Source organism: Lutra lutra, chromosome 4, assembly GCF_902655055.1.
Source record: "Lutra lutra chromosome 4, mLutLut1.2, whole genome shotgun sequence".
NCBI lineage: Eukaryota > Metazoa > Chordata > Mammalia > Carnivora > Mustelidae > Lutra > Lutra lutra.
This window is the reverse complement of record NC_062281.1, coordinates 170,021,768-170,049,514: the sequence shown is the minus strand read 5'-3', so window position 1 is coordinate 170,049,514 and position 27,747 is coordinate 170,021,768. Positions and strand designations below refer to the sequence as shown.

The 27,747-nt window shown below is 55.2% G+C and overlaps 1 protein-coding gene across 6 annotated transcripts; it reads left to right on the top strand.

Moving 5' to 3' along the window:
* Window positions 1-260: 260 nt before the first annotated feature.
* Window positions 261-21,086, top strand: MAP7D1 (MAP7 domain containing 1). 6 transcript variants are annotated; one of them, XM_047725584.1, is made up of 18 exons: window positions 266-609; window positions 11,965-12,315; window positions 12,520-12,588; window positions 13,199-13,362; window positions 14,111-14,225; window positions 15,656-15,766; window positions 16,908-17,030; window positions 17,127-17,293; window positions 17,380-17,522; window positions 18,038-18,366; window positions 18,652-18,829; window positions 18,919-19,057; window positions 19,193-19,297; window positions 19,575-19,628; window positions 19,778-19,823; window positions 19,926-20,016; window positions 20,114-20,307; window positions 20,494-21,086. In XM_047725584.1, exons 1-18 carry the CDS (start codon window positions 564-566, stop codon window positions 20,502-20,504), a joined length of 2,436 nt encoding a protein of 811 aa, XP_047581540.1. In that variant the 5' UTR covers window positions 266-563; the 3' UTR covers window positions 20,505-21,086. The 6 variants fall into 6 exon arrangements, with proteins under 6 accessions (XP_047581538.1, XP_047581543.1, XP_047581544.1 ...); XM_047725586.1 differs by having other exon boundaries at window positions 270-609; window positions 19,781-19,823; XM_047725582.1 differs by having other exon boundaries at window positions 261-609; window positions 16,908-17,293.
* The last annotated feature ends 6,661 nt before the right edge of the window (window positions 21,087-27,747 follow it).

Sequence of the window (27,747 nt, the reverse complement as noted above, 5' to 3'; positions counted from 1 at the left end):
GGGTGAGTCACCAGAGCGCTCCCTACATAGTCCACTGGCGCTGTGGCGCATACCAACGCGCGGCCGCAGGGGGAGGCGGCGGCACGGGCGTCCTCGGGGAACCGCGGCTTCCCCTCGGCCGCGGCCGCAGGAGAGGCGTCCCGAGCTCGAGGGCCCGCGCTCCGGGGCGGAGGCGGGGCGGGGCAAGCGAGGCAGGCGCGCAGCGGCTCGGATCCCGGACGCTGAGGGGGAAAGGTCCTCCCCGTGTCGCACTTGGTACGCGCCAGCGGGGAGGCCAGGCCCAGCCCGGGCGGTACAATAGGGTTGGGCCGCGGCCGGGACTGGGCCGGCGCCGGGCAGGGAGCGGGATCGCGGCCGCAGCCGACAGACACTGGGCGACCGGCGACTCCGAGCCTCGCAGGCCACCAGCCGAGGCAGCCCAGACCTTCTCCGGAGCACCCCCGCCTCCGAGTCTTGCCCGCCGGGCAGGGCCGGGCGTGATGCGCCGCGGGACCCCTGTCCTGGCCGCTGGCCGCCGCCGCCGCCGCCGCTGAGACCCCAAGACCCCCGGTGACGCCGCAGCCATGGAGAGTGGTCCACATGCAGAGCCAGGTGCCGGCGCACCCCCAGGTATGCCGGGAGCCACGCAGAGGGGAGATGGGGGGAGGTCGCGGGGCCTCGGGAAGGCCAAGGAGAAGGCCAACCCGCTGGGCGGGGACCCCTCCCCCGCCGCGCCCTCTGACCACTTGGAAGTTTAAAAATAAAGGCTGCCGCGGCGGCGGCTCGGGGACACCGACGCATCCTCTGACAGCTGCCCCCTCCCCCACTCCGGGCGCTAGGACACCCTGGGCGGCAGGATCCTCGAGGACCCCGCTCCGGAGTTGTTGGGGTGACCCTTCCGCCCCGGCCCGTTGCTACTTCGGCTTCCCAGCCTGCATCCCCTTTCTGATCCACCCCGGCCCCGATGCTCCTCTTAAATCGAACTGGGGCGTCTGTCCCCCTCTTCATCTCGTGTGGTCAAGGGTGACCCCAGTCTGAGTGTGTGTGTTGGGGGGTCCAGATTCTCAGGCCTGGAGTCCTGCATAGCGAAGCCTAGGCCCTGAGCGCCCCCCACGCCCAGGCCCTGGCCCAGACCTCGCCCCCACCCCATCTCTCCAGCTGCCGCGCAAAGGGCCTGTTGCTGCTGCGGGCCGGCCGGGAGTGGAGGGGAGGGCAGGGGGAGGTCTCTAGCGGCGGCTGCCAAGTAACCCGCCGGATAAAGACGAGGGGGAGGGGGAGGCGGCATTGTTTGGGGCGAGGGCGGGAGCTGGGGAGTGGGCCGCCTCCTCTGCAGCCTGGCCTACTCCGGAGCCCACCCAGCCGGATTTGGGGAGGAAAGGGACAGAAGTAAAGCTGCGTATCCTGCCATCCTCCTTCCTAGCCTCTCTAGGCCCGAGTCTCTCTTGAGAATGAGATGAAGGCTCAAGGCGGCACTCCCGGGACCTGCCACATCATTCCTCAGCCTGAAGCTTGAGATGCCTACCCCCGCCCCCCTACACACACTCCAGGCCCCAGAAGACCATCCAAGCTACCCTCCCCTCCCCTCACCCCACCAACCACCAGTGCCCAGGACTTCTGCAAATCCCATTCGGATCTGGGAGCAGCTGATGAGGGGGTGGGGACAGGTTTCTGGTTGGGCCTGGTGTTGTAGGGAGGGATTTCTCTTTCTCTTTCTTCCTGGAAGGGGAAGGAAGAGCATGATTACTGAGGACCCAAGTTCTGTTCCCACTGACTCAGGGGGAGGTGGCCCCAACCTCACACACCTCCATAGAGTTCTAGAGCCTAATCCCTGCCACCTCCCTGACCCCTGGGGCGTGGGCCCAGAATGAAACAGTGTCTGTGGGTGCGGAGAGCCCAAGACAAGGAGGAGCTGCTTGGCTGTGGGTGGGCTCCTCCCTATGCCAGTGTGGGTGCTTCCAGGGGCCCTCGTGGGTGTGGGAGCTGAGGGACGCAGGTGGTAGTGGTGGTGGGGTTAGCTATCAGACTGTTGTGGTTGGGGTGGTTTGTAGACTGTGCTGGAACAGTGGCACTTGGGTCAGTCTTGGCTCTGCTGAACCTGAGAGGGGATACCCAGGGAGTCCTCGACTGGGTCCATTTCATCTGCTTATTGGCCCTCTGCATCTGAGGGGTGCAGGCACTGGTGCATACATGGGGGCCTGAATGGGCATGATGACGGGGCCACAGATGGGGGCCTGAGTGAGTGTCTGGTTGAGGGTCTGGGGGACATGCTTAGCTGTACTGAGGGACCTGAGGGGGTCTGCATACAGGGTCCTGGGTTGGGAAGACTTTTCTGTACATGCGGGCCTGGATGGAGTTATGTGAGAACCTAGATCAGGCTGGTGGCAAATCCCCACACAGAAGGTGAAGGTGACAGGGGCCCCTTTCAAGCCAAGGGATTCCAGGGAATAAAGGTGGTGCCCACTGCATGTGTCCTGTCGAGTCTGAGACATAGGGCTGAGACACGGAATGCCCATGGCACGGTCCCTGCCGTCTTTGAGTTCCGTCTACCCCCCCACCCAAGCATTTCCAGGAGGCAGCATGCAGTCCAGGACAGGTGTGGACTGGGGCAAGTGACTTGCCTCCTCCATGCCCCTGGAAGAGGAGGTGGTGTTACCAAACCTTTTGGGGCTAATGTGAGGGTTGGAGATGATGCACCCAAGGAGCCTAGCAGCAGACGCCTGCAGTACAGTGCTATTACCATTATTGTGGTTATGCTCATCAGAACCTGTGCCAACAGGGAGGTACGAAACACAGGGGAGGCGAGGACAGGGATTGGGAGCCAGTTTGCTTAAGAATGTAGACTCTGGAATCAAACATGACCTACTACTGTGTGACCTTAGGTATGTTGCTTAACCTGAGTCTTAAATGTTCCCATCTATAAAATGAGACTAATGTAGAAATTATCTTGTGGAGAGATGGGGATAATTAAATTAGAGGAACACATGAAACACTTAGCCTAGGCCTGGGCGCATAGTTAGTGGTCAATAAACTCTATTTGTTTTTTTGTCATTATTGTTTTTTAATTCCTTTAGAGGCCAGAGGAGGAGGTGTGATTCATTAGAATTTCAGGAGGTAAATATGGGACAGAGAGCAGGGGGAGGGGAGTTCTAGACACATGTGAACCAGGGTGGATCTGGGGAACTGAGGGGCCCCCCAGTGCTTGGGCGAGGGAGCAGGGGCTGGGGCAGTAGCAGAGAGCCCCTGGAGGTGAGTGCAGCCAGCCACCCAGAGCACACACCGATGACTGCCAGGTGCTGGCTCTGTGCTGGCTGTGCGGGTGGCAGAGAAGTGACTCAGACAGTGTCACTACCCACTGAGAGCTCCTGGCCCTATGAGGGAAGCAGATGCTCCCAGTGGAGGGAAACCTGACAGGAATACTGGTGATACGGTGGTCAGTGGGCTTGTGGAAGGCTTCACAGAGGAGGAGGCGTTTCAGGTGAACCTAAAAGGGCGAGTAGAAGTTGGCAAGACTGGCACAATGGGCTGTGTCTCTAAGTATGGCAGCCAGCCTAGCTGGTGCCTCCCACTGACAGCTTCGTGCCCCCTTGGGCCTGTGGGCCCAGTAATGAGCCTCTAATGAGCCCCTAATGTGCAGTCATGCATATGCAAATAAGGAGGAAGGGGCACGGGCCACGCTCTCCCCCTTTCCCTCAGGATGGGCATCAGCTGGGGTGGGGGGGGAGCGAGCTGAAAGCAGGGCCCTGACCAGAGTGATGGCACTAGAGGGTGGCCAGGCCGGGTCTCAGGTCTAACTGAGGCTGGAAGTTAGGCCACAAGCAGCAGGGAGCCATGTCCCTGGATCCTCACTGGGCCTTGGGACAAGTCAGGGAGCCAAAGAGCCAGGCCCAGATAATGCAGCTTTGTTGGCTGTGGTAGCCACTGCCTGGCACCCTGGGGCACAGCCCTCGGAGGTCCGCCACCTCTCAGCTGCAGCTCTGCCCTGAGGGAAGCAGAGAGCATGAGGCAGGGGGTAGGGAGCATGGAGTTGCTACCACCATCGGAGCTCCAGCCCCACTTATAAGAGGAGATATGGCCCCTCACCAGGGATAAGTCCATCTTATCTCCCACTCCTATTTCTTAAGGGCCTTCTTTGTGCCAGGCATAATGCTTAGCATATCATGTGCCTGGTCTCATTTGATTCTCAAAACAGTCTCTGAGTAAGACCCAATATTATCCTCATTTTACAGGTGAGGATCGGAGAGGGAAATCATTGGCCTAAAGTCACATAGCTAGGAGCTGGCAGGGGCAGGATTTGAACCCAGGTTCATCTGATGCTAAAGCCTCTGCAGCAAACCTCTAGGATGACTTACCATGGCTGAGCCAGCCGGCAAAAGAGTCTGACCTGCTTCCCTGGCATGACTGATCTATAGGCATCTTGGTCTTAGGGACCCGTGATCCATTCTCTGGCAGGCAGAGGTAGAGCCAGCAGAGCCGAGTCCCCTGTACATCTTGTCGGGTTGGAGTCTGAGGAAGTCAGACCAGAAGGAGGCCCTGGACCCAGGCGGTGGTCACAGTCCAGCCAGCAGGCCATTCTCAAGCCTCTGCCCTGAGCTGCTAGGCCCTAGCACAGACAGCGCTGCTGGGGCCGAGGGAGGGCCCGCGGTGGGGCCTGGGCTACGGGATGGGGTCATTTCCTGCCGCCTAAAATAACAGGAAGTGGGTGCTCCTGATTGGAGGCTGGGAACAATGGCCGCCAACCAGGCCAGAGAGCTCCTTCAGATCTGCAGTCTCAGTGGTGATCCCGGCTTTATCTCCCCACCAGAGGCCCATGGCTTCTGTTCCTAAGTGCCTGTGGCCCAGGTTCTAAGGACTGTTGAAGCAGGCTGCCCCCTTGCTCACTCCCTCCCAGTTCTGGCTCCGCTCTACTCAGGCTGGGAGTAATGCTGCCCCCTAAGGGTTCCCTCTGTCCCAGCCCCATGATCAGGCATCTCTCAGAGTTCATCCTTCAGGGACCCGCCCCTACCCCCATCCTCATCCTCCCAGCTCAGAGCTCTCCAGGTGGGGAAACCCTCAAAGAGGCTGCCCTCTTTCAGTAACAGAGTGAAGGTTCAGACTGTCAACGCTGCTTCAGGCCCCAAACCCCAGCTTTGCTACTCACCAGCTGTGTGACTTAAGTATGTGTCTTAAGCTCTCTGAATCTGTTTCCTCATTTGTCAAATGGGGTAATAATGTCTACCTTGTAGGGTTATGGTGAGGATGACAGGGACTGATGTATTTAAAGTGTTGAGCTGTGTCTGACACAGCATTAGGTATTGCTGCTGTTAACTGGACTTCCCCTGGGCCCAGGTAAGGGGGCGTCCAGAAGGGACAGGGAGGACATGACCTGGATGAGGCTGTGCAAGTACCCTGGGGACACGATGTCTGTGTGCTGTGTGCATCTCTGAGGCTTCATCTGTGCCTTGGAGGGGGTACCTGGCTCTGGGTGTGGTGTGTGTGTGTGTGTAGACTTCCAAATCCCGCTAAGTCTGATTCCTGTGTATGTAGGAGGCGGTGGGGGCCGGGGGACGAGGGAGAAAAGAACGTGTCTTGTCTCTTGCCATTGTTCAGGCTCTGTCCACGTTGTCTGGGTGTCTTTCTCCCTCTGTGGTGTGTACTCTGTCTCTCTGCATGTCTTTGACCCTCCGTTGGACTCACCATCTTCATTTGCCTGGCCCAGCGCTGCCATCTGAGGAGCTGTTGTGAGAGCTGGAGGGCTCTGACTACCGGTGCCCCTCTCTGTCCTGTTTCCTCTCTCTGCCTTTTGCCTCTGCTCCCCATGCTCCCTGCCCAGGGGTGCTGTCTGTGCACCCCTCCCTCTGCTGGCTCTCCCCTGGTTCTCCTTTGCTCTGTCCTTGGAGGATGGCCACGCACCCCCCCCCCCTGCCCAGGTGTCTCACTTCCTGCCTCCTGGTGGCCAGCCTGGGCAGGAGCCTGCCTTTCCTGCATTCCTGCCCTCTGAGCTCAGTGCCTGCCTGCCCCACCTGCACCCTTCACCATCTTGGGGGAAACCTCCCTGAGGGAACCACCGAATCACTTCCTTCTTTAGGGAACAGGCAGGAGCCTCAAGGAGGGGTGATGTGATGCCTACCAGAAACAGTGTGACATAAGGGTTTTGTCATCAGATAGCATTGGGTTCAAATCCTACCTCTGATGCTGACATGAGCAAATCACTTAATGTGTCTGAGTAAGTTTTCTCACCTGTGAAACAGGGGCCATCCACAGAACTTTCCTTTTAGGGCTGTCAGAAGAATGAAATGAGATGAGGAAAAGTGCCTGGCATACAGTAGGCCTTCGATAAACCCTTCCAGCACTCCGAGCCGAACTGCTCGGCTTCGGAGCAGTTCGAGGTTTGACGATGTGCTGGCTAGGTGACTCCCCACAGTTCCCCCCATCCGTCCACACATTTATCCATCTGTGCCTTCATTAAACAGACCCAGAACTCCTGCTCTGTGCTGGCAGGTCCTAGATAAACCCTGGGCTCTAAAAATGAGCAAGACCCAGTTTCTTCTCTCCATGAGCAGTCATGCTGGCAGAGATAGGGGCAGCAGGCAAACAGAAAAGCCAGACTCAGTTATCAATGTTGTGAGAGGAGTATTTGGCCCAACAGCACTTGTTGGTATGGGAGGAGGGAGGGGCCAGAGGAAGGGAGGAGATGGGGAGCCAGCATCCTGAGACGTGTGACCAGCCTGCTGAGATACTGCGTCCAGATCTTTCTGTGGACCCCAGGTACAGGCCCTCGTGGGGCTCTTGAGAAGATAAGACTCACTGACCCTATGATCAGCTTCTGCCACCTCTGCCCGGCGAATGCTTTTTGTGCCAAGAAATAAATACAAACTATCTGTCTCTTATCCAGTTCTTAACAAATACTTCTGGTAGATATCAGCTTCACAAAATAAAACTAACCGTGGCTAAAACCTCACAATTTGACACACACCAAAAAGACAAGGCAGTTGCCAAAGGATTACATTGGATGAGTGAAAATAGGAAGAATCAGAAGTTTGTTTAACCATGCCCTGTCGATAACTCACCAAGTACTTAATTCGGTTTACTATGATTTGTTCTGGGTAACACTGTCCCAATGGCATTTCATCAGTGTTGGCATGCCTCTGAGGGAAATTTTTTTTTTAAAGATTTTATTTATTTATTTGACAGACAGAGATCACAAGTAGGCAGAGAGAGAGGAGGAAGCAGGCTCCCTGCCCGGCAGAGAGTCCGATGCGGGGCTCGATCCCAGAACCCTGGGATCAAAGGCAGAGGCCCAACCCACTGAGCCATCCAGGCGCCCCTCTGAGGGAAATATTTGTATTTCGGGTCAATTGTCCACCAGGTCAAAAGAAGAGTTCCAAATGTCCCTTTTACTTCCCAAGAAATCTTTCTTGTTGAGCTGCTGGAGTCAAACATTTATTATGATTTTTAGCTTCCACCTGAGTGCCGTAGTCCAGGAAGCTGCCCACATTCCATTGAGATGGTGGGGTCGATTTGCTTCCCTTCAAGTGTCTGTTCCTTTGCAATAAGTTACCGCATGGATTTGCTCCTTATTAGAGCAAAACTCTTCTTCTCTGTACACGCTGTAGGCTGGGGTGGCTCTCGAGTACAGCACTTTATTCTCATTCAACAGCATCTCATGACCGTCCCCATGTCCTTGGCACTGCGATAGCTGCTGGTGATGTGGTGATGAGCAAAGCAGACACAGCCCAGCTCTTGGAGGGCTTCCCCTCGGTCTAAGGGGAGGCTGACTATAACAAGAGAAATACACAAGAAAGTAGAAAATTGTAACGGTCACAGTGCTTCAAACAAGAGGCACGCGAAGCCATGACTGTATAGAATGAAGGAATTTATCCTGATCCGAGAGGCCAGGGAAGCCTTCCCCGAGTATATGATGTCCAAGGGTAGATCCGAAGCCTAAATGGGGGTTAACTAAGAGAAGCGTAGAGAGAGCATGTGCAAAGGCCCTGTGGTAGGAGCGAGTATGAATGGTTATCAGAATTCAAAGGTCAGCGTGGCCGGAGTACAGAAAGCAAGTGGGGAGCATGGAGAAGAGATTCAAGAGGTGCAGGAGATGGGGACAGGGACATCAGACTAAGCCAGACTTGTAGTTTGGGTTCAAGAGTTTTGTTTTTATCTTTAAAGCAATGAGAAGCCACTGAGAGGTTTCAAGTGTCAAGAGTACCATCATCAGATTTGCATTTGCAAATACTTAACTCAGACTGTTCCATGGAGAGCCGAGTGAGAATGGGTGTGGGGAGAGCAGTGGGGAGACTTTGTAGTCAGCCAGGTAGGAGAGATGCTGATGGCATCAGCCAAGGTGGAGTTCACTGACTTATTCATTCAGCAGATAGTTGTGGAGTACCTATGTGCCCGCCTTAGAGACAAAACAGCTGACAAAACACACATATGTGTCCTGGTGGAGAGTATCTTCTAGAGGCAGGAGACAATGTTAAAATAGTGTCAATACTTACAGAGGAAAAGAGAATTGGAAAGAAAACATACAGTTGGAAAGTGGGAGGGAGACTTCCATTGCAGTTTGTAATTTTAAATAGGGTTAAGGAGGGTATAAATGACATTGGAGTAATACCCCGAAGGAGGTGATTAGTGTCCCAGTCTGGAGGCAGAGAGTTCTCTGGCAGAGGGAATGCAAGTACACAGGCCTGTGGTAGGAGCATGCCTGGAACAGTGGCTGGAAGAGACGGGGGGCGGGGGGCGGGGTGGAGGGGAGGAGGAGATCAGGCCCAAGAGGTACTGGGCTGAAGACGGGGCATCCTGAAGGTGGTCAGAGACCATTGTAAGGCCTTTGGTTTTTCCTCCCCAAGAGATGGGGCTTCTTCAGGGGAGTGATTTGATCTAACTTATTTTTAAGCAGAATCACTCCACTGCTGTGTTTAGAAAAGATGAAAGGGAAATAGAAAATGGCAGCAGGGAGTCTTTTTTTTTTTTTTTTTTTTTTTTTTAATTTCATTTTTTAAGTAACCTCTCCACCCAGCATGGGGCTTGAACTTACAACCCTGAAATCAAGAGCACACTCCACCTCCACCAACTAAGCCAGCCAAGGCACCCCAGCAGGGAGTCTTCATAAAGGACAAGAGTGGTTGAACCAAGGTGACAGACGTGGAGATGGCAAGAAGCGATTGGATTCAGAATATACTTTGCACATTGAGCCAAAAAGATTTACTGAGAGATTAGATGTGGGGTATGAGATAAGAAAAGATTCCAAAATGACTCTAAGATTTTTTGGCCTGAGACACTGGGAGGATGGGGTTGCCACCGACTGAGATGGGGAAAAACTGGGGGAGAAGCAGGGTTCTGGGAGGAAGATCAGGAGCTCAGTTTGGCATGTTTTAAATCTGGGGTGTCTGCAAGACACGCAGGGGTGTCGAACAGGGAGTTGCATGAGCGAAACTGGAACGCAAGGGAGAGGTCTGGGCTGGAGATACAAGCCTGGTTGTCATCAGCAGAGCAATGGTATTTAAAGCCATGAGTCCGGATGAGATCACCAAGGGAGTTCATGCAGACGGAAAAGGGATGAGGTCCTCCACTGAGCCTGAGGCACCTGACACTAAGAGGTTAGGCAATTCAAGAAGGATCAGCAAAGAAGACTGAGAAGTCACAGCCAGCAAGGTAGAAGGCATGCCAGGAAAGTGTGTTGTCGTCACAGCCCAGTGCAGAAGTGTTCAAGGAGCATGGAGGGATCAACTGTGTCAAACGCAGCCCCTAGGTTAGCAAGATGAGGACCTAGAAACGGGTACTGATTTAGTAATGTTCACTGGTGCCCTTGAGAAGAGTGGTGTCAGGGAGCTGTGCGGGTGAAGGCTTGATCCAAATGGGCTCTTGTAGCAGAGGTCGGGAGAAGTGGACAGATTCCTCTGGGCAGGTGCTGCTTGCTGAGCCCCTGCCAGGTGCCACAGATGCTAACCGACTCGCCACTGATGCCAGCAACTCAGGGAGGAAACTGAAGCTCACACAGGCTCAGGGCTTGCCCAAGGTCCCACAGCAGAGCTGGGGTTTCCCACCCAGGCTTGTTGGACTGGGGAGCCCAGGACCTTTCTTTCTACTTCACTGCATCTGACATGAGAATACAGATCCCTCCAGGCCTCTCCCTCCCCCTCCTCCCAAGCCACACACAGCTAGCTGGGACCTACCGGGAGAGGGACCTACCGGGAGATTCCCTGTCTTGCCTGGTGGGTGGGATTTACCTAGGTGTAGACAAACATCCGCCTACCAGTTTTCCTTGCAACACCCGCAGCATGGGACAGGTGCTAGGAGAATGACAGTAAACAGGCCTCACCCTCAGCCTTCAAGCTTAGTACGCACACACCTAAGCTTTTTGGCCCCAGACTAGTCCCGGGGTTCAATCCTGCCTCTGCCACCTGCTAGTTCTATGACCCTGGGCAGATCACTTTGTGGGGTAAGCTTTGAGCATCTCATCTGTATAATGGGGAGAAGAATCTCTACCTCTCAGAGCTCATAGGAGGATGCAGGATAGGGCTACAAAGGCCTAGCTCAACTCCTGGCATATAGTTAAATGCTCACTAAACGATTGCCACTAGTCAGATTGCCCACTGGAGTCGGAATGGAGTTTGCAGGCATCTGGGAGGCAGGCTAATAGGGGCCAGGCAGCCTTCTGCAGCTGGTGTGGGGAAAGTAGGGTGGGCTGTCATGGAGCCTTGGGGCTGGCCGTCTTGGACGGGCCCTTAGGGAGACAGGGCCTCAGCTGGGGCTCTTGCCTGGAGCCCAGGAAGCTGCAAGGGAAGGAATGAGGGAAAAACTGTGAGCCTCAGATTTCATTGCATAACACATATTGCTTCATACTGCTTTAAACAGAGGCAGGAGACTGTAACTAGTAAGAGCATGGGCTGGGTGACAGATGCTGGGTTCAAGTCCAGGCTCCTTCACTTACCAGCTGAGTGACCCCAAATTTTACAAATTTTACTTTTCTCACCTGTAAAAAAGGTATTTATAGTGCTTCCTTCGTAAGTGACTGTCAGTGAGGACTAAAATAAATATGTGTAAAATGTTTTGAATATAGGAAGCTGAGAAATGGAGAAATCTATGACTGTTAAAGGTTATTACTTTCACTAAAATTGCAGTCTGGTGGGATAGGTACTACCCCTTTCCTGCAGCAGGAACTGTGGCACAGGGAGGGTCAAGATCACATAGTTAATGCAGAAGCCAGAATTCACTTGCAAATAGGTTGCTTTCAGAGGCCACATTCAGCCACAGGACACCTGTCTCCCTGAAAAAGGTACCCAGAGTCCCAAACGTGACTGCTTGGGAGTGTCCTCTCCCTACATACTTGCTGTTACCCACAGGGATCGGGGTCCGCCCCCTCCCAAGAGGGCCAGATTTCCCAGAGGAGAGGACTCTCCTCTGTAAAAGTGAAAGATGCTTCCATCGATTCAGCTTCTCTCGGACCCCAGGCCTGCCCCACGCGGGAGTGAGCAACACAGCATCCCACTTGTGCCCAGCGCTGGCCCCCTCTGTGCCCCAGTCATTACCACTCTGGCCACTAATCAGGGCTACCAACTTTTCCTCGGTTTTTCCAATACACCCTGGTCCCTTCTGCCCCTCTGCGGATGCTCTTCTTTTAGCCAGCACCCTCTCCTCCTTACTTTGTCAACTCCAGCTCATACTCTGGCTTTCAGCTTGGTTGTTCCTTCTTCAGGAAGCCCCCCAAATGTCGGTTAACCGTCTCTGCTGTGTTACCCTCAGACGTAGTCCTTATCCTGTGCCATAACTGCCTTGCTATTTGTCTACCCGCTAGAAGGTGGGCTCCACGGAGGCAGCGGCCATGGCTGTTTTCCTACCATGGTATGATTAGTATCTGAAACAGGGCCTGGCACACAGAAGGAACTCGATAAGCATGTTGTGTGAATGAATGAATGAATGTGAGTTGGACAAGGGACAGAGCCCCATGTGGAGCCGACGGCATGGGTGTGCTAACTGACTCTCCTCTCTTGTGTTGTCTTCCAGCAGTGGCAGCCAGGACCCCCCCAGAGCCAAGACCTTCTCCAGAAGGTGACCCCTCCCCGCCGCCGCCACCACCACCGATGTCAGCTCTGGTCCCCGATACGCCCCCAGATACCCCTCCTGCCATGAAGAATGCCACTAGTTCTAAGCAGCTCCCACTGGAACCAGAGAGCCCCTCAGGGCCGGCTGGGCCTCGATCAGCCCCCCAGCCGGAAGAGTCCCCTTTCTCAGACATGAAGATCAGAGGACCCACCCCACCAGCCACAGGCCCACGGGATGCCAGGCCTTCTAGAAGGAGCAGCCAGCCATCCCCGACAACGGTGCCAGCCTCTGACAGCCCTCCCACCAAGCAAGGTAGATATGATGTCCCTTGTCCTGGGCCAGACTCCTTGGCTCAGGCTCCTCCCAGCCCTGGATGATGCCACTGGAGGGAACCTCCTGGGCCCAGGAGGAGATGGGAAAAGGGATGGGGATGAGGCCTGGGGGAGGGCTCCGAGACTGACTCCCCTTTTTGGGAGGAGCCTCTGACCTAAGTCTGTTCCCATTCCCTTGACTAAGATGTAAAGAAAGCAGGAGAGAGACACAAGCTGGCAAAGGAGCGGCGAGAAGAACGGGCCAAGTACCTGGGTGAGTGTTGGAGAAATGTCCTCATTCCCCCCACCTCACCTGCAGTCTCTGATTGGCAGCATTAACACTTCTGAACGGTTAATTACGCGCACTGTGCTGAGAGCAGTATGTACATTATCCCTTTTAATTCTCTCCAACCCATTCTGTGGATGGGGGGAGCAGAGGCTCAGAGCGATGAAATCATTTTCCTAAGCCACACGCAGCCTGTGGAATCCCTGCCATTCAGACCCACAGCCTCATCTCACCCTCTGTCCCATGCTCTTAGTCACACAATACGTGAAAGTCTGTCCAGCAGGCTCCAAAGTCAGACAGGGCTCTGGCCCTAAAGAACTCATGTCTCCTTTAGCACCGAGAAACCACGAGCCCAATGTGGGAGAGAGAGAGACCTTCCATCAGGGAAATCCTCCTTCTGAGGCCTGAGCCCGTGTTCTGGAAGCCCTTCAGCATGAGGCAGGGTCTGGGAGCAGAGGCACATCCCTCCTGCCCCCCCCCTCCCCTGGCCACTGCCCTTAAACAGGCAGAAGAAAGACCCGCCTGGGGCCAGGCAATAGGGAAGGCCACTTTCTTGGCTGAGATCCATCATACCTGCCCTGGGGCTCCTTCCCCACAGCGGCCAAGAAAGCAGTGTGGCTGGAGAAGGAGGAGAAGGCCAAGGCCTTGCGGGAGAAGCAGCTCCAGGAGCGCCGGCGGCGGCTGGAGGAGCAGAGGCTTAAAGCCGAGCAACGCCGGGCGGCCCTAGAGGAGCGGCAGCGGCAGAAGCTGGAGAAGAACAAGGTGTGTTCAAGCTCATCGCCGGGGAGGGCTGCGGGGGTCTGTGGACACGTGAACGCACGCACACATGTGGATGCTGGCTCAGTGTGGACACATCTGTGTTGGCGCCTCCGTGCCATCTGTGCCCGCGTGGCAGTATTTGTATCCGTATCTGCGATTGTGTCCCTGAGTGTGCACGGGCTGGGGATCCTGCGGCAGCAGACATGATTGGTTCTGCGCATGCCTGGTGCGGGGTGGGGGCACTGTGTGCTGTCAGTGCAAGTGTTTCTGTGTCTGTCCCAGGGGTGCGTGTTTGTATGTATGCGGAGGTGTGTCTCTGTGTGTGCTGAGCTCCAGGACGTGAGGAGGAAAGGAAGGAAAAAGTGGCCTGGCCCTTGCAGGGGTGGGGGGTAGAGGCTTAGGCTAAAAGGAAAACGTAGCCCCAAGGTCAGGAGCCTCAGGGCCAGGGGGACATGGCCCCACCTGGGAGCCCCAGGCAGGGAAAGTCCCACCCTGTCCTCAGAGAAACAGCTCATACATCCAGGAAATGACTCAAGAACAGTGAAAAGCTCCCCAAGAACAAGTTGGAAGGGATTTGTTACAAACGGGCTTCAATCATAGCAGGGATTCAGTAACCTTGGTTACCTACAATGAGTCAGGGACAACTTCTTGGGTGGGGAAGGCATTGTCACAGCAGAGAGCAGGGCCTTTCTGCCAGGTATGCTGAATGATGCTGAGCCCAGACCGCTCCCCTCTCCCCTCACCCCACCAGGAGCGCTATGAAGCAGCCATCCAGCGGTCAGTGAAGAAGACATGGGCCGAAATCCGGCAGCAGCGCTGGTCCTGGGCAGGAGCCCTGCACCACAGCTCCCCAGGACGGAAGACCAGTGAGTGGGCTGGAGGGCTTTGGAGGGGGGCGAGGCGGGGGGCCTGACGAGTGGGGCCAGGGAGCAGCTTCGTTGCCAGCAGCAGGCCCCTCTCTGCAGCAGCAGGTATGCCTTGCTTTGTGTAACTGTGTCTTCTGGAGTGGTCTTCTAAGCCAAACTGTCCCTTCCCAAGGACTTCTGGTATCAAGTCAGAGGTGAATTCTCTTCATTTGATTTGCTTTTCAAACCTCTGTCGTTTTAGATGAGCCTTCTCTGTTTCTGTTTTTACCATTAGTTGATGATACAGAAAAGAACACTTTAATGCCCCGCAGACGCTGGGTATTTAAGAGAACTATCACCCCCTTGTGAACCTGTCTTGGGAGGTAGATATGCGTCTCTGAGTTTTCTTCATGTAGGGCCGTCAGGATTTGGGTCTGATTCTTGGCTGGCATGTATGTACTTTCGTGTTTGGATGTCTTCATGTAATGGCCAATTTAGTATTTCCAGCTGTGTTCCTTTTGGTGTATGTGCTCATGGATCTGTGGGTTGTGTGTCTTATATGCGTTCGTTTGCCTTGGTGTGTCTATGGGGCTTTGTGTACCTCGGTGAGGGCTCCCAAGTCGGACAGAATTGGGTTAGGACCCCAGCTCTGGCACTTGCAATGTAACCTCTAACATTCGATGTCAGTCTCTTCATCTGTAAAATGGGGATAACCATACTACTTGCCTCCGAGGTTGTAGGTAGATGTTTGGGAGGATCAAGTGAGGTAACATGTGTGTGGTGCCCAGCACAGTGCCTGGTACGTGGTAAGCATCCAAAAAACGTCAGCTGTTACAAATATCATGATTAAGTTGCTGCGATGTGTTTGTGCCTGTGTGCATCTGGGTCTGGCGCGTTGTCTGTCAGTGTTTGTGTTTCTGTGTCTGTGCATGTCTGCACACACACATGCATGTGGAAGTGTGCCTTTTACTCTCTATGCCCGTGCCTGCATGTCTTTGTCTTTGTGTGCCCCTAGGGATGTGTGGATTTGTGTGACCGTGACTGTGGGTTCTTCTGTTTAGGAATGTCTCTGCATTTGTCCTAGTACGTGGGTGTTGTAGCCATAGCGCCTTGGCAGGGCCGTGCCAGCAAGTGCCAATGCTGGGTGGCTGTGGGGGAGGGGTTGCAGCGCCCAGCCCCAGGGAATGGCTTCCTGGCCAGGAAGGCTGTAGTTTCTCTAGTTCTGCTCCATCCCCTTCCTCTGTTCCTTCTCCATCAGCTCCCCCAATCCAGGTTGTCTCTGGTCCCCTATCCTCCCCCTCCTCCCAGAGCCAAGTCTGCCTCCTCCTCCCCTTCCTAGCCTGCCCACTCCCCCCACCACCCTGCCCGCGGAGCATCTTGCATGGAAGGCCTCAGTGCCCCCCCTGGCTCCTGTCCGGCCCGGCCCTAATGCCGTGTCTTTTCCCCTCCAGGTGGGAGCAGGTGCTCCGTGTCGGCAGTAAACCTGCCTAAACATGTGGACTCTATAATCAACAAGCGGCTCTCAAAGTCCTCTGCCACGCTCTGGAACTCCCCCAGTAGAAGTAAGAGAAGGCCCAGCCCCCCTACCTCCAGAGCCCCTTGTAGCCCCCACCAAGCCTCCTCCAGAGCTCAGCAAGAACCCCAGGTCCCAGGACCCCTCACATATGCCAGGTCTCCATCCCCACTCTACCCCACTCAATGTGCTGCACCCCCTCAGGGGAGCTGGTGGTGGTGTATGGGTCTGGACCCTGAGGACAGAGGTGTGCCCTGCAGGGGAGAAGAACAGAGACAAAGGGCAGTGTCCCAGCAGACAGAAAGCCTGGCTGGGGCCTCAACAGCAGGTGGAGGTGGGGGCAGGGGTGGGGTTGGGGATAGGGGTGGAGAGTGGGAATAGGCAGGCAGCCTCATTGCCAACCACAGCCAGCTGGCCTTGGCTAGCCTTAGGCAGGTGGCCTTGCCCCCCTGAGTACCAGACTAGCCTGGGTGCCGTGTGTGCAGAGGGGGCCCCTTATTCTGGCTCTACCCTGAGGGGCCCAAGCAACCCCCACACCTCTCTGCCTTCAGACCCCTAGCAGTGTGGCCTTAGCTGGATCCAGAGTTGTGGCCAACCAACGTGGCAGGGCCTCTGTGTTCCCACCATGCCCTGGTGCTCACATGTGAAGGGGCCATGGTAGGAGTTATTTATAAGTTTCTCCAGCTTTTATTTGGTTGTTCTGTTGCCTAGCAACCAAATCAGCTGCTGTACCAACTCCACCTGACTGAGGCTTAAAAATAACCCAGCAGCTGAGGGGACAAGCAGGGTGGCCCAGGCCAGCCAGGCCCCCTAGCAGCCTCCGTCTGGCATGGGACACCCCTCAGTTAGGCGCACAGGGACCCTCACTGTCCCCAGTCCATGGGGTCATGCCTCCCCAGGCCAGCCCTCTGGCAGCAGGAGCAGCAGGGCTCCGCAGTCCTTCACTTAGGGAAAGTGGTAGAGGGGGCCCTCCAGCGGTGCAGGACTTTGCCCTGGGAAGCTTCTCCTTGCCTGGGTCTGCAGTGGAGGTCAGGCCCCAGGGCAGACAAATGTGGCCCCACCTGACTGGGGTAAGGGTCCAGGGGAAGCCTCCCTGGGCTCCGCGGGGATGGTACCCAGCAGTCCCCCTGTGCTTCTGCCTGCCTGCTGCGGCCTCCAGCGGTAACGCGCTCCCGGCATTCTCCTCCTAGATCGCAGCCTGCAGCTGAGCCCATGGGAGAGCAGTATCGTGGACCGCCTGATGACACCCACCCTCTCCTTTCTGGCACGGAGTCGCAGTGCGGTCACGCTGCCCCGCAACGGCCGGGACCAGGGTAGGGGCAGCGGCCCTGGGAGAGCCCCCACGAGGGGCGGGACAGGGGCCAGCCCCGCTCGAGGGCCGCACCTCGACCGCACTCATCCCTCCGCAGCCGTGCCCGTGTGCCCGCGCTCCGCCTCTGCCAGCCCCCTGACGCCGCCGAGCAGCGGCCCCCGAAGCGCGCACCGCTGCACCCCAGCTGGGGAGCGCGGGGAGCGCCGCAAGCCCAGCGCTGGGGGCAGCCCGGCCCAGGTCCGCCGCAGGCCAGAGGCCTCGCCGGTGAGTGGGCGCGCAGATGGGGCAAGGTGCCGGGGCGCAGGAGCGTGGCGCCTGCAACTCCTGTTTCTCCTCTCCCTCCCCACCAGGTGCAGAAAAAGGAGAAGAAGGACAAGGAGCGGGAAAATGAGAAGGAGAAGAGTGCCCTGGCCCGGGAGCGCAGCCTCAAGAAGCGCCAGTCACTGCCTGCCTCTCCCCGCCCTCGCCTGGCTGCAGGCCACGCTGAACTCAGGTGGGTGTGCTTGGGGTCAGCAGGCCATTAGCTCGCTGGTTCATCCATCCGCTCACAAATAGTTGCTGGGCACCCATCCCTAGCATGAAAATGAAAGCTCCTTGAGGGCAGATTTTTGTTTGTTTTGCTTTGATGGCTGAGGTACTCTAGCACCTAGAACAGTGCCTGGGGTCTGGTAAGTATTCAGCAGGCACCTGCTGAATGAATGAACCGGACCTGCCAGGTACTGTTCTGGGCCCTGAGAACACCCCAGGGAGCCAAGCCAGGCCGAGGTTCTCGCTCTTATTTGCTCTACTGGTGAGCTGGACATTAATCAAGGACTCTGACGTGAATATGTGATTACAAACTGGGCTATATGCTCTGAAAGGAAATCATCTGGTTGTGTGAGAGCCTGTAAGGGGGGAGTGCTGAGTTACCCCGGCCTGAGTGGGGAGGATGCTTCCCTGAGGGAATGACATGCTCAGACGGTTTGTATGGATGCTGCACTCAAAGCCTAACTTTTCCTTTTCTCTCAGTCCCAAAGCCAAGGCCCGGCCATCCTCTCCCTCCACAACCTGGCCCAGGCCTGCCTCTCCCTGCCCCAGCCCAGGGCCAGGCCACGCTCTACCCCCAAAACCACCATCCCCTCGGGGCACCACTGCATCACCCAAGGGGCGGGTTCGGAGGAAGGATGAGGCAAAGGAGAACCTCAGTGCACCAGGACCTGTGGACAAGAACCAGAGCAAGAGCAAGACCCGTGAGGAGAAGGAACCAGCAGCCCCAGCCTCACCAGCACCCTCACCTGTGCCCTCCCCCACCCCAGCTCAGCCCCAGAAGGAGCAGCCCACAGCTGAGATGCCTGCAGGTGGGCAGGGCAAGAGAAATGACTTTACCTGCGTGGGAGAGGTGGTCAGAGATATGAGCCTAGGGATGCCTGGGGACTGGGTGTTGGCAGACAGGAAGAAGAGGCTCCTACCCTCAGTAGGTCCAGGCCAGAAGCCCTATGGGAGATGAGGACCACACAGCAGTCCGAGTCTCTGGCAGAAGCTGCGGGGGGGGGGGGGGGGTCGCCCTGAGGTCCGGGAAGCTCGTGGTGCATGCAGCGGTGATGGATGTGTGTGCTGACTCCTGGTCCTGGATCCCACCCCAGATGCTGCTGTCCTGACCCCACCCCCAGCTCCTGCTCCACCAACGACCCCTAGCAAACCCATGGCAGGCACCACAGACCGAGAAGAGGCCACCCGGCTCCTGGCTGAGAAGCGGCGCCAAGCACGGGAGCAGAGGGAGCGCGAGGAACAGGAGCGGAGGCTGCAAGCAGAAAGGGACAAGTGAGAGTGCGCCCTTGGCGACTGAGGAGTGCTTTATGGAGGCTGCGGGAGAAGCGCAGGTTGGAGCCCGAGTTTCCTCTGTCCCCCAGGCGCATGCGAGAGGAGCAGCTGGCGCGGGAGGCCGAGGCTCGGGCTGAGAGGGAGGCGGAGGCTCGGAGGCGGGAGGAGCAGGAGGCCCGAGAGAAGGCGCAGGCGGAGCTGGAGGAGCAGGAGCGGCTGCAGAAGCAGGTGCACCCCCATCCCCTCCCCCACCGGGCGGGCAGTGCCAGGCTGGGTGCAGGCGCCTCCTGGTGGCGAGCTGGGGACTGGCCCGGAGGGAAGCGGGGAATCCAACTGCTTAGAGCTCACGGGCGTCTTTGGCAGAAAGAAGAGGCCGAAGCTCGGTCCCGGGAAGAAGCGGAGAGGCAGCGTCTGGAGCGGGAAAAGCACTTCCAGCGGGAGGAGCAAGAGCGGCAAGAGCGCAAAAAGGTGTGCAGAGCAGGGCGGGGCTTGTGTGGGCGGGGCCTGCGGGCGGGCACCGCTGGGTGTCCGCTGCATTATGGGGCCGGTGGAGGCTGCGGGAGCAGGCCCTGCCCTGGGCTTGTAAAGGTCGGGTCAAGAAGGATTTGGGGTGAGTTCTGGTTCCTGGCCTGGAGAGGACTGGTAGGAGCTGGAAAGGCTGTGACATTCAGTACGGGGGCTGGCTGGTGGGAAGTTTAGAAGTAGGGCAGGACTTGGGTGTAACTGCTGTGGGGTCTCCAAACAGCGCCTGGAGGAGATCATGAAGAGGACTCGGAAGTCAGAAGCTGCTGAAACCAAGGTCAGGATTCCCCAAAGGCCCTGTTGGCAGTGGGGGAGCCGGGAGGATGGGAGGGGGCGCTCAGGGTCTGGTTTGGGAGAGAGGAAGTCAGCACTAGAACCGGGTGGGGCCAGCTATCCCTTGAGTCTGACTGTTCTTCCAATTCAAAGCAGAAGCCGGACAGGAAGGAGGCACAAGCCAACAATTTCAGCCCAGGTAAAGGCCCTGTTCCCCCCATCTCTGTCCCCTTAGCCACCCCTCTGCAAACCTCCTCCTCTCCCCAGCCCCTGACTGATGGGCCTTCCTCTCCTGTGACAGAGCCTGTGAAAGCTGGGGAGGCCAGGCCCTCGGGGCTGCAGAAGGAGGCAGTGCAGAAAGAGGAGCTGGCCCCCCAGGAGCCTCAGTGGAGGTACCAGCTACCAGTTCCAGGGGCTCTGAGCGGGGCGCTGGGGGGTGCCTGGGTGGTCCTGGGGTGGGAGTGCTGAGTGTTGGCCCTGCACCCACAGCCTGCCAAACAAGGAGCCGCCCGGGTCCCTGGTGAATGGCCTACAGCCTCTCCCTGCACACCAGGAGAATGGCTTCTCCCCTAAGGGGCCCTCTGGGGACAAGAGTCTGGGCCGGACGCCAGAGGCACTCCTGCCCTTCACAGAGGCAGAAGCCTTCCTCAAGAAAGCTGTGGTACAGCCCCCACAGGTCACAGGTAGGGATCCCTGATTCCTGGACCCGCAGCCTTCCCTCCCAGCAGCCTTCCCCAGACTCCCCAGCCCTGCCCTTTCTTCCAGCTCTGCCACAGGCCCCTGGCACACTCCACCCTGACGACCCCCAGACATCTGGGCTTGGAGGTATGGTTTGCCTTAACTGTTTCCCCTCCTGCTTTTTTTCCCAGAAGTCCTTTAGGAGGTCGCCTTGGATCCAGGCACAGCTATGAGGGCTCCTCCGCACATCCTCCAGGAGGTCTGGAAGAGAGAGAGACAGAACAAAGCCGGAAGTGCCCTGGGCCCCTGGGGGTGGGTCTCCTGTTATTTGTAATCTGCACCTTATAGACTGATGTCTCTTTGGCCGGAGCCAGATCCTGCCCCTCAGTGCATTCGTGTGCTCACACGCGCGGCCGCCCCCCTCCCATACACACACATACACTCACAGCCTCTCTGGCCTCCCCCCTCGGGGAAGGGCTGCCTGTAGTATTTGCCTTGGTTCGGTGGGGTACAGTGGATGTGAATACTGTAAATACTTGTGCTCAGACTCCTCTGCATGGAGGGGCGGGTGCAGGAGGCAGACCCTCCCAGGACTCCCCGGGGTGGTCTTCCTCTCTCTATTTAACTGTAACTGAGGGGGAACACAGGTGAGGGGATGGGCGGCACCTTGGGCCACAGGATACTGTTTGCTTTAGGGGTACCCATGCTCCCTGCCCTTGCCTGGAATCAGTGTTATTGCATCTGATCAAACTTCTCCAGAAATAAAGTGAGAATAATTCTGCCAGTCCTGTCTATCCTTGGGGCTGGCGGAGGGTGGGAGCAGGTGGGCTCCTGCAGTCTAAGAACTGAAGGAGCCAGGACATCGTGCTATCTACCCTTACCCAGGACTAGTCCTAGACCTCCCGCCTGTGGTCCCCATCTTGTCATGAATGCATTCACTGAACAAATGTGGTAGCAGGCAGGGGGCTGCGTGCTAGGGATCCAGTAGTAGGAAAAGATGTAGACTCCATTCTCACAGGGTCTACAATCTAGCAGGTGAGTGTCCTAGACACTCAGTTGCTTACTCAACATCCATTCCCATTTACCCAAACAAATGATTTTGTTCAGGTGGCCATCTTCCTCCTGGATCCCCTCCTACCCCCCCACCTCTGTGCTTCAGCGGAGGTAGAGCCTAGGCCCAGGGGTGAATCATGATTGTAATGAGGCAAAAATGATGGTCCCCAACCCCTCATGAGTGACTGGTTTAGGTCCAGGCGTGTGACCCAACTGGGGCCAGCAGATATAAAGAAAAGTCTCCTGGGCTTCTAGGAGAGGCATCCTCATTTTTGAAAAACAAAAAACAAAACAAAACAACAACAAAACGAGGCCCTCCCAGTGTCCCCCACCTCCTTGTGTTCGTGCCCTGGGTAGTCCCTTTCCATATTGTACCAGGGTGGGGCTGAGTGACCACCAGAATACAGAAGAAGTGATGGTGTGTCACACAAGAGGTTAGGTCACAAAAGACACTGCAGCTTCTGTTTCTGTCACTCTCTCACTCTTGGACCTTATGTGGGGGAGGCAGCGGCTACATAGCAAATAGCCTGTGGGACCTGCATGCTGAGGGACTGAAGCCCCCTGCAACCCCATGAATATGCTTGGGAACAGCTTCTGCAGCCTGGTATGGCCTTCAGATGACTTCAGCCCTAGCCAACCTGCTTGACAATAACCTCACGAGAGCTCCTCTGCCGGAACCAACTAGCTAAGCCACTCCTGGGTTACCAGCCCTCCGAAACTGTGAGATAATAAATATTGTTGTAGACAGCTAAGTTTCGTGACGATTCGTTAGGACAGCAATAGTTAACTAAGACCCAGAACAAGGGGGAAAACTCTGCGTGTGTGATAGGACGTCGACTGTGATGGCTGGAGCTGCTGACCCAACCTGAGGATAAGGCCAATGTCAAGGGTGGCAGAGCAGGGAGATGGGGAGAACCTAGGTCCTTGAGAAGACCACTGAGTTAAACAAGCCTGATCCAATCCTGCCACCAGACAACTTACTGTTTAAGCCAGTGGAGCTGGATTTTCTGTTTGATGTAACCAAAAGCTTCTAAATCATGCAGGGACACAGACAATAAACAGATATGTACATGCATGTCTGTTTCAAAGAAGGAAATGAACTGGATGAAAGGATAAGCGATACCAGGGAAACCTCCTCAGAGAAGGCATGTTCTAAAGAGGCAGCATGTAAATTAGACCCGAGGGCTGAGGAGGAGCCAGCCATGTGAGAAGGAACAGGGAGACAAGGTGCAGGTGGAGGGGTTGGTATGTGGAAAGCCCTTGTGGAGTAGAGGAAGGAGCAGGGTTGCTGGGGGAGGGCTGGGTGGCATGGGAGAGATGAGTGGGGCCAAGTTTCAGGTGTTGTGACCAGGAGCCCCAAGGAGGAACTAATAGCTTCTTGGCCCTCTCCTTGGTGTCATCTCCTTTTCATACCACCTTCAGCCCTCCACTCAGGCCCCAGCTCCTGTTCCCACCGAGGCAGAGACACCCAACGTTTCCCTGGTAGCAGCACCCTCTGAATATTCTTGCAAGCGAATCCTTTTTCTCATTCCTTTATTCATTCAGTATAGTGTGGAGCACCAGCAAAGCACCAGAGGGATACGAAGGTAAGCAAACAAGCAGACATGGCAGCTGCTGGTGGGGAAGGTGGGTCTTGACTAAATCACCACGCAAACAAATACAAATGCAGGAAATGCAGTAACTGCTATGAAGAGCGAATACAGAGCATTAAAAACATCTAACAGAGGAACCTAAGTTGGGGGTATCCCTCAATAAATGGTGTTTCATCTCAGATCTGGCTGGTGAGCAGGTATTGACTGGGCAAAGGCAGGCATGTGGAGAAAGGAGAGAGAAGCACTTTCCAGGCAAGGGGAAAAGCATGTGCAAAGGCCCTGCAGAGAAAGGAGGCTCTGGAGGATTGTTAGCAGATCTGAAGGAATCTGTTCTTACTCACCACTGAATATTCAGGCCTGGGACAATAGGCACTCAATATTTATTGAACTAAGGAAGGTCCGTTGAGGAGGTGGGGCTTGGCTGGAGGTGCGCCAGAACGTGCAAGTCCTTGTAAGGCTGTGTCAGGAGTTTGGATTTTATTCCAAGGGCCATAGGAAGCTGCTGAAGGCTGCGAAATGGGGTGGAAACGGTGACACGGTCAGACTGGCATTTTTATTAGACCACTCTTGCTCTTGGCTGGGAAACCGGTAGAGGCTTGATTGTAAACTGGGAGACCAGGGAAGGAGTGATTGCTGGGGTCCAGATAGGAGATGATACAGGCTTAGCCTCTGGAAATAGAGATGGGGAGAAATGTGCAACATTCATTTGCTTATTTTTTCAAGAAACATTGAGCCCCTAGTATGTGCGAGGTACACGAGTGCTGGAGACTTCCAGTGAATAAAAACTGACATGGTCCTTATCCCCGTGGAACTTACAGTCTGGTAGAAAAAAACAGGCATTATTTAAATAATACTGCAAATAGATCAACAATTGCAGCTATGACAAATATGTGAAGGAGAAGTATGTAGTGCTAGGAGTCAGTCATAAGAGATCTGACCTGGTCAGGGAGGTCCTGGAGGGTGTCCCTGAGAAAGCAATGCTGGAGCCTCAGTCTGAAGGAGTAGCAGTTAACAAGGCAGAAGGACAGCATTCCAGGCAGAGGAAGAAACAGCATGTGCAAAGGCCCTGTGACAAACACGGCCCATGTAGTTGGAACAAAGACAGTGTTAAAGCAGGTAGTGCCAGAGTTGTAGGAAGGACCAGGCCATGCAGGCTCCTGTGGGCCATGCTGAGAGTTTAGTCTGTAGTGCAAGAGCACTAGGAAGCATGAGAAAGATTTCAGCAGGTGGGCAACATGATCAGATTAATTGAGATTAGCAGGGCTACCACCTGGTGAAGGGATTGAGAGACGAGGGGAAGAGACAGTAGGGAGTTGAGACAAGAACACCAACTCTGATGAGAGAGGATGGGCAACTGGCCAGTGAGAGGTGGAAACCGGGACATGAGAGGTGAAAAAAATGGATTGGCCATGGGGAATGAAAAAGAAAGGTGTCAAGGATGATTCTAAGCTTTCCAGGTTAATAAGCAGATGGATACGGGTCTCTTCGTTGAGAGAGGGAACTCAGGAAGAAAGCCAGGTTTAGGGGGACAGATCACGAATTTGACTTGGCAGTGGGTGGATAACAATTTCTTTCTTTCTTTCTTTCTTTCTTTCTTTCTTTCTTTCTTTCTTTTTATTTTATTTATTTGACAGAGATCACAAGTAGGCAGAGAGGCAGGCAGAGAGAGAGAGAGGGAAGCAGGCTTCCCACTGAGCAGAGAGCCGGATGCGGGGCTTGATCCCAGGACCCTGCGATCATGACCTGACCCAAAGGCAGAGGCTTCACCCACTGAGTCACCCAGGCACCCCTGGATAACAATTTCTTGTACAGGTCCACCTCTCAAGGAGATGGGTCTGATCCCACCGGTTCGGTGGGAGGAGCCAGGAAGGAGGGAGGGAAGAGTGTTGGGGAAGTTCCCACGGGGAACAGTGTTCACCAGCCTGGGATCTGGTCCTCTGACACCTCAGGGCTTTTCCGGGAAGTCCTGGGCCAGGGCGGGAACCGACCCAGGCTGCAGGGAGGCTGGCCTCCTGGTCTCTTTCCTGGTTTCCCGTCGGAGACTTGGGAATGTCCGGTCAGCTCTGGGCCCTGCGGGAGCCTGAGAATGCAGGGGGGAGGCAGCGGCCCTCCGCCCTGGAGAGCCCTCCCTTTCTCCAATAGGGCCATAGAAGGCAGGGCCTGAAGAAGGCAACCAGTGCCCTTTCCTCCGCGTCCCTCCAGGAGCCGCCAACGCTCCTGAACCCCCGCTCTCGCACAAAACTGCCCCCAACACACACCATTTCTTTCCCAGGGCTTCCCAGCTCCACGGCTCCGGTCTGGGAGGGCCTCCTTCAAAGGAGCAATCCTTTCACCCCCAGGCCCGACCCTGGCCTCCCCAGGAATGGACATCCGGCGCCCCCTCCCGGTGAAACGAGCACACGGGCAAGCTCGGTGAGGTCAGAGCTGCCCGGACAGGACTGGACGCAGGGCTGTGGGGGTGAGGGTCCTGGCGGAGAGGTCGGAAAGGATGTGTCCAGGCCTGGCCAGTGAGTCCCTCTGTAGCCCTGAGCAATACCCCCAAGGTCTGGGAGCTCCAATTCCTCTCCTGCTCATTAGGGCTAGTGACATGGGTGAGATGTTCCTTGCGGTGACACGTGGGAAAAAAGAGTTTTGTTAGCTGCAAGACCTCCTCTCCACCTTGAGGGTCCTTGACACCCTGGAGCAGCTCTACCTCACCTCCTGGGTGCTCCCAGCCCCCTCCTGAAAGCACTTAACTTCGAGACAGCCATGTTAGAGATATCTGATGCAGCCAGAATGCTGGGCACTCACGCATCCGTGGGTTCCAGTCCTTACCTCCACTGGGCTCAGCCTAGAATTGGCGACATGTAATACAAGGTAAGAGGTCAGGGACAGAATCAGGCACAGGGTCCTATGGGAATATAAAGGAGAAGTACTTGATCCAGACTCAAAGAGGGAGAGAATGTCAGGAGAAGCTTCTTGGGAAGGTCCTTTAAATTAAGGGTTGAGAAATTAAATGACTCCAAAGCGCAGCTCCTGGCATTCTGCTGTAGTCCACAGTTACCGGGAGGGAAATGGATGTCCGTATTGCTGGGAGTGGCCTACCAAGTGTGGGATGATGGTAGGGGCGTCTGCCCTACTTAGAGATGGGTAACGAAGATGCATTGTCTGTAGAGAATTTGAGAATCATAATAAAAACAGGGGTGCTTGGGTGGCTCAGTTGGTTAAGTATCTGACTCTTGGTTTCATCTCAGGTTATGATCTCAGAGTTGTGAGATCAAGCCCCTCGTGGGGCTCTGGGCTGGGCATGGGACATGCTAAAGAGTCTCTGTCTCAAAAAAAAAAAAAAAAAAGGCTAAAACTTGGGCAGCTTTTTTATTATTACCATCCATCAGCAATTTTATTTTTTTGTTTTTAAAGATTTTATTTCTTTATTTGACAGAGAGAGAGAGAGAGACAGCAAAGGAGGGAATATAAGCAGGGGGAGCAGGAGAGGGAGAAGCAGGCTTCCTGCCGAGCAGAGAGCCTGATGTGGGGCTCCATCCCAGGACCTTGAGACCATGACCTGAGCTGAAGGCAGTCACTTAATGACTGAGCCACCCAGGCACCCCACCCATCGGCAATTTTAAACAATATCAGTTTAAAAACGCTTCTTCTCCCCCCAAAATGCTTCTCCCCGCCAAAAAAAATATTTTATTAGCCTAAGTTCTAAATAGTTGCTACAGGGCGCCTGGCTGCCTCAGTAGGTAGAGCGCGCAACTCTTGATCTTGGGGTTGTGAGTTTGAGCCCCATGCTGGGTGGGGAGATTACTAAAAAAAAATCTTTAGATAGTTGCTGTAGACACCGTTGAGTTTTAGTAATATTTATATTAGTTTCCAATGACCACAACTTATTACTTACCTTTGAATAAACCTTGTGTTCTACATGGAAGTTAATTAGGAGAAATCTCACTTAAATAGTCGTCTCTTGACACACAGACGCACATATGGACATTCACTTTGAAATCGCTCAAGCTTGCTTTGGGCTTGATTGGTGTTTCCAACTCTGTGATACTACGTGTTCTGAGCTTATTTATTTTTTAAAAAGATTTTATTTATTTATTTATTTGACAGAGAGAGATAGTGAGAGAGAGAGAGAGAGCACAAGCAGGGGCAGCGGCAGAGGGAGAGGGAGAAGCAGGCTCCTCACTGAGCAGGGAGCCTGATGTGGGGCTCGATCCCAAAACCTTGGGATCATGACCTGAGCTGAAGGTAGATGTTTAATGGCTGAGCCACCAGGGTGCCCCTATTTCTGAGTTTAAACAGTAGTTTCAGAATGAATGACGATAGTCATCGGAAGGGCAAAGAAACAGAACCTGTTACTTCAATTCTGTCATTCTATGTGATCACTTGTGCTAATAATTTACATATTAAAAGTTTAAAAAAGTTTTTTAAGTAGGTTCCACACCCAACATGGGGCTTGAACTCAAAATCTTGAGATTTAAAGTTGTGTGCTGGGGTGCCTGGGTGGCTCAGTGGGTTAAGCCTCTACCTTTGGCTCAGGTCATGATCTCAGGGGCCTTGGGATCGAGCCCCACATCAGGCTCTCTGCTTGGCAAGGAACTTGCTTCCCTCCACCTCTCTCTGCCTGCCTCTCTGCCTACTTGTGATCCTTCTTTCTCTGTCAAATAAATAAAATCTTTTAAAAAAATGATTCTTTCTTTCTTTTAAAAAATATTTATTTATTTATTTGAGAGCAAAAGAGACAGAGAGACAGAGAGAGTACAAGCAGGGGGAGAGACAGAGGCAGAGGGAGAGGGAGAAGCAGACTCCCCTCTGAGC